The 7,373-nt window shown below is 43.0% G+C and overlaps 1 protein-coding gene across 4 annotated transcripts in view; it reads left to right on the forward strand.

Annotated features, from left to right (window-relative positions):
- The first annotated feature begins 542 nt into the window (after positions 1 to 542).
- Positions 543 to 7,373, forward strand: part of LOC133641052 (gephyrin) — a 64,069-nt gene continuing 57,238 nt past the window's right edge. For 2 of the 4 annotated variants that reach the window (XM_062034871.1, XM_062034869.1), the window contains exon 1: positions 546 to 794. In XM_062034871.1, the coding sequence (XP_061890855.1) occupies positions 710 to 794 (85 nt within the window). In that variant the 5' untranslated portion in view covers positions 546 to 709. Of the gene's footprint in view, positions 795 to 7,373 lie in introns of all 4 variants that reach the window. The other 2 variants (XM_062034872.1, XM_062034870.1) reach the window with 2 other exon arrangements.

The following is a 7,373-nucleotide window of genomic DNA, read 5'->3' on the forward strand; positions in this document are numbered from 1 at the left end:
TATCTACTTCTGTTTTACATTTTTGGTATTCAGAGTATTTCCTGTCTCTGTCTTTTATGGCAGCTAATAGGTCCGGATTCATCCATGGTTCCGAGCGGGCTTTGATCCTGACTGTTTTCACGGGAGCCATGTCATTTAGTATCTTTAGGAACGCCGTTTTGAAGCGATCCCAAGCGACATCGACCAGGTTGCTCGCGAGCACAGGGGACCAGTCCCACTCATCTAATTTTAAATTGAAATTGTCATTGGAGTATTTTTTGAGGGATCTGGATTGGGCTGTTATGTGGCCATTGGCTTTAGGTTTAGCTATTTTACGGGTGCAGAAGGTTAGATAGTGGTCGCTAAGACCACAGATCATGACCCCACTTTACTTGAGTAATAAATCTCTAAAGTAACAGTACTCTTACTTGAGTACAATTTCTGGTTACTCTACCCACCTCTGGAAATGTTGCATTCACTTGTCAGATCGATACCGGAATTCTCAGCATTGCCCACCCCTAAGACACAGCTAACTTTCAAAAGACTTCCTGCCTTGTTGTATTTATTTCCAAAGTAGCTGTTTTGGGGTTGTACATTAGACGAGTGAAGTAGTGTTGTAATGCCAATGATGTTGTAAAGCTGGAACACCCAGCAGCAGCCCGCGTCGTCCAGAGGTGGCGCGGCAGCCCGCACACTCTTCTATATTCTATATTTCTATGCTGTCTGTCACATGCAGGCTGGACTTGTAAACATGGCGACGGACGGGATGGTGCTCACCAACCACGACCATCAGACTCGAGTGGGGATCCTGACCGGTAAGGCCAAAATAGGCCATTAAAGTGCCCGCTAAGGCCAAACTAGGCCATTCAAGGCGGACGAATCGTGCAATCTTGTGTGCTTTGTTGGCGTCACGATGCGAGCTACACGAGCTAGTTAGCTAGCAGCGTGAGAACCGCGCATTGGACTACAGCTAGCTGCTGCTAATGCAGGTGCTACACATGTGGTGGACGCTTTAAAACCACGGCGGCACCGCTCCGTGCGAGTGTTTCAGCGTCTTTATTCAACATTCATGTCTTATTCTGTATTATTTGACATACACTCTATGGCGGTTTAGTAGAACTAGCGTAAAGCGACGGAGTGGAAGCGGACATGCGGGAAATCCCTTTCAAAATAAGTGGCTATTCCCGCACGAGCTCGTTGCGATGTCGTGCTTTTATTTTGACGTCGCGCGCTGAGTTTCCGGTAAAGATCTCTTCTGTTTGCTACCTTCACGGTGTAATTTCTCGCCGTGTAATAACGATTGTCTACACGAGCTGCATAATTCATGTCTTTTTGCAGATTTGTCGGCTGCCTTTGCGTGTGTGCAGCATTTAGGGATCACCACCACATCTGTCCGTTTGACACACTTCGACGCCGCTGTCTGTCTTATTAACACATAAATGACATCATCGTGTAATTAGGCGAGGCGCATCAAACGTAATACTCTTCTGTAGGTCTACTAATTAGCGCGGCTGGCCTTTTTATCTGGAGAGTGGTGAAGAGCAGGATAGTCGCATGACAGTCACAAGTAGGCCCACTGCCTTTTTCTCCAAGGCAGGAGGAGACGTGAGGAAAATGCTCAAAGAGGATGCAAGCCAGCAGCTGACTAGGAAAACCCGAATAGATTGTCACAAGTTGGACCCTGCTGACCATCCACACATGTGGTGGTACCAAACATGACAACAATACACTTGGGTCACATCCACACATGTAGTGGTACCAAACATGACAACAATACACTTGGGTCACATCCACACATGTAGTGGTACCAAACATGACAACAATACAGTTGGGTCACATCCACACATGTGGTGGTACCAAACATGACAACAATACACTTGGGTCACATCCACACATGTAGTGGTACCAAACATGACAACAATACAGTTGGGTCACATCCACACATGTGGTGGTACCAAACATGACAACAATACACTTGGGTCACATCCACACATGTAGTGGTACCAAACATGACAACAATACACTTGGGTCACATCCACACATGTAGCGGTACCAAACATGACAACAATACACTTGGGTCACATCCACACATGTAGCGGTACCAAACATGACAACAATACACTTGGGTCACATCCACACATGTAGCGGTACCAAACATGACAACAATACACTTGGGTCACATCCACACATGTAGCGGTACCAAACATGACAACAATACACTTGGGTCACATCCACACATGTAGTGGTACCAAACATGACAACAATACACTTGGGTCACATCCACACATGTAGTGGTACCAAACATGACAACAATACACTTGGGTCACATCCACACATGTAGCGGTACCAAACATGACAACAATACACTTGGGTCACATCCACACATGTAGCGGTACCAAACATGACAACAATACACTTGGGTCACATCCACACATGTAGTGGTACCAAACATGACAACAATACACTTGGGTCACATCCACACATGTAGTGGTACCAAACATGACAACAATACAGTTGGGTCACATCCACACATGTAGTGGTACCAAACATGACAACAATACACTTGGGTCACATCCACACATGTAGCGGTACCAAACATGACAACAATACACTTGGGTCACATCCACACATGTAGCGGTACCAAACATGACAACAATACACTTGGGTCACATCCACACATGTAGCGGTACCAAACATGACAACAATACACTTGGGTCACATCCACACATGTAGTGGTACCAAACATGACAACAATACACTTGGGTCACATCCACACATGTAGTGGTACCAAACATGACAACAATACACTTGGGTCACATCCACACATGTAGTGGTACCAAACATGACAACAATACAGTTGGGTCACATCCACACATGTAGTGGTACCAAACATGACAACAATACACTTGGGTCACATCCACACATGTAGCGGTACCAAACATGACAACAATACACTTGGGTCACATCCACACATGTAGTGGTACCAAACATGACAACAATACACTTGGGTCACATCCACACATGTAGTGGTACCAAACATGACAACAATACACTTGGGTCACATCCACACATGTAGCGGTACCAAACATGACAACAATACACTTGGGTCACATCCACACATGTAGCGGTACCAAACATGACAACAATACACTTGGGTCACATCCACACATGTAGTGGTACCAAACATGACAACAATACAGTTGGGTCACATCCACACATGTGGTGGTACCAAACATGACAACAATACACTTGGGTCACATCCACACATGTAGTGGTACCAAACATGACAACAATACAGTTGGGTCACATCCACACATGTGGTGGTACCAAACATGACAACAATACACTTGGGTCACATCCACACATGTAGTGGTACCAAACATGACAACAATACACTTGGGTCACATCCACACATGTAGCGGTACCAAACATGACAACAATACACTTGGGTCACATCCACACATGTAGCGGTACCAAACATGACAACAATACACTTGGGTCACATCCACACATGTAGCGGTACCAAACATGACAACAATACACTTGGGTCACATCCACACATGTAGCGGTACCAAACATGACAACAATACACTTGGGTCACATCCACACATGTAGTGGTACCAAACATGACAACAATACACTTGGGTCACATCCACACATGTAGTGGTACCAAACATGACAACAATACACTTGGGTCACATCCACACATGTAGTGGTACCAAACATGACAACAATACACTTGGGTCACATCCACACATGTAGCGGTACCAAACATGACAACAATACACTTGGGTCACATCCACACATGTAGTGGTACCAAACATGACAACAATACACTTGGGTCACATCCACACATGTAGTGGTACCAAACATGACAACAATACAGTTGGGTCACATCCACACATGTAGTGGTACCAAACATGACAACAATACACTTGGGTCACATCCACACATGTAGCGGTACCAAACATGACAACAATACACTTGGGTCACATCCACACATGTAGCGGTACCAAACATGACAACAATACACTTGGGTCACATCCACACATGTAGCGGTACCAAACATGACAACAATACACTTGGGTCACATCCACACATGTAGTGGTACCAAACATGACAACAATACACTTGGGTCACATCCACACATGTAGTGGTACCAAACATGACAACAATACACTTGGGTCACATCCACACATGTAGCGGTACCAAACATGACAACAATACACTTGGGTCACATCCACACATGTAGTGGTACCAAACATGACAACAATACACTTGGGTCACATCCACACATGTAGTGGTACCAAACATGACAACAATACACTTGGGTCACATCCACACATGTAGCGGTACCAAACATGACAACAATACACTTGGGTCACATCCACACATGTAGCGGTACCAAACATGACAACAATACACTTGGGTCACATCCACACATGTAGTGGTACCAAACATGACAACAATACACTTGGGTCACATCCACACATGTAGTGGTACCAAACATGACAACAATACAGTTGGGTCACATCCACACATGTAGTGGTACCAAACATGACAACAATACACTTGGGTCACATCCACACATGTAGCGGTACCAAACATGACAACAATACACTTGGGTCACATCCACACATGTAGCGGTACCAAACATGACAACAATACACTTGGGTCACATCCACACATGTAGCGGTACCAAACATGACAACAATACACTTGGGTCACATCCACACATGTAGTGGTACCAAACATGACAACAATACACTTGGGTCACATCCACACATGTAGTGGTACCAAACATGACAACAATACACTTGGGTCACATCCACACATGTAGTGGTACCAAACATGACAACAATACACTTGGGTCACATCCACACATGTAGTGGTACCAAACATGACAACAATACACTTGGGTCACATCCACACATGTAGTGGTACCAAACATGACAACAATACACTTGGGTCACATCCACACATGTAGCGGTACCAAACATGACAACAATACACTTGGGTCACATCCACACATGTAGCGGTACCAAACATGACAACAATACAGTTGGGTCACATCCACACATGTAGTGGTACCAAACATGACAACAATACACTTGGGTCACATCCACACATGTAGTGGTACCAAACATGACAACAATACACTTGGGTCACATCCACACATGTAGTGGTACCAAACATGACAACAATACACTTGGGTCACATCCACACATGTAGCGGTACCAAACATGACAACAATACACTTGGGTCACATCCACACATGTAGCGGTACCAAACATGACAACAATACACTTGGGTCACATCCACACATGTAGCGGTACCAAACATGACAACAATACACTTGGGTCACATCCACACATGTAGCGGTACCAAACATGACAACAATACACTTGGGTCACATCCACACATGTAGCGGTACCAAACATGACAACAATACAGTTGGGTCACATCCACACATGTAGTGGTACCAAACATGACAACAATACACTTGGGTCACATCCACACATGTAGTGGTACCAAACATGACAACAATACAGTTGGGTCACATCCACACATGTAGTGGTACCAAACATGACAACAATACAGTTGGGTCACATCCACACATGTAGTGGTACCAAACATGACAACAATACAGTTGGGTCACATCCACACATGTAGTGGTACCAAACATGACAACAATACACTTGGGTCACATCCACACATGTAGTGGTACCAAACATGACAACAATACACTTGGGTCACATCCACACATGTAGTGGTACCAAACATGACAACAATACACTTGGGTCACATCCACACATGTAGTGGTACCAAACATGACAACAATACACTTGGGTCACATCCACACATGTAGTGGTACCAAACATGACAACAATACAGTTGAGTCACATCCACACATGTAGTGGTACCAAACATGACAACAATACACTTGGGTCACATCCACACATGTAGTGGTACCAAACATGACAACAATACACTTGGGTCACATCCACACATGTAGTGGTACCAAACATGACAACAATACAGTTGGGTCACATCCACACATGTAGTGGTACCAAACATGACAACAATACAGTTGGGTCACATCCACACATGTAGTGGTACCAAACATGACAACAATACACTTGGGTCACATCCACACATGTAGTGGTACCAAACATGACAACAATACAGTTGGGTCACATCCACACATGTAGTGGTACCAAACATGACAACAATACACTTGGGTCACATCCACACATGTAGTGGTACCAAACATGACAACAATACACTTGGGTCACATCCACACATGTAGTGGTACCAAACATGACAACAATACACTTGGGTCACATCCACACATGTAGCGGTACCAAACATGACAACAATACACTTGGGTCACATCCACACATGTAGCGGTACCAAACATGACAACAATACACTTGGGTCACATCCACACATGTAGTGGTACCAAACATGACAACAATACACTTGGGTCACATCCACACATGTAGCGGTACCAAACATGACAACAATACACTTGGGTCACATCCACACATGTAGCGGTACCAAACATGACAACAATACACTTGGGTCACATCCACACATGTAGCGGTACCAAACATGACAACAATACACTTGGGTCACATCCACACATGTGGTGGTACCAAACATGACAACAATACACATCACTAACTGTACAATGTCTGCTGGCATCAGGAGGCCGACTCTTAGGATGTTCATATATTGCCATTTAGATGAAGAATGACTCATAAGGGGGGTGGAACCAAGCTTCTTTTCATGTCGCTCTCGCCATTACTGGGTCTAAATTGACTGTCAAAGTGTACCAACTTGTCGGAATGCATGCTCATCCTTCTACTATCCAGGTGAGAGGCATGATTTATGATCTAGAATCAAGTTTGACGAGCAAGGAAACGAGGAAGCAGCTGATCAGTCGATCATGTCAACATCGTGATGACAGCGCCACTATAAATAGTTTGTCTCCTTATAATAACAATATGACTAATACTTGTTAATATTTATAATAACAATATGACTAATACTTGTTAATATTTATAATAACAATATCACTAATACTTGTTAATATGTTTAATAACAATATGACTCATACTTGTTAATATTTATAATAACAATATGAGTATTACTTGTTAATATTTATAATAACAATATGACTAATACTTGTTAATATTTATAATACCAATATCAGTAATACTTGTTAATAATATGTATAATAACAATATGACTAATACTTGTTAATATTTGTAATAACTATTTCACTAATTTTTGTTAATATTTATAATAACAATATTACTAATACTTGTTTATATTTATAATAACAATATCACTAATACTTGTTAATATTTATAATAGCAATATGACTA

This window comes from Entelurus aequoreus, linkage group LG23 (assembly GCF_033978785.1).
Source record: "Entelurus aequoreus isolate RoL-2023_Sb linkage group LG23, RoL_Eaeq_v1.1, whole genome shotgun sequence".
NCBI classification, from domain to species: Eukaryota; Metazoa; Chordata; class Actinopteri; order Syngnathiformes; family Syngnathidae; genus Entelurus; species Entelurus aequoreus.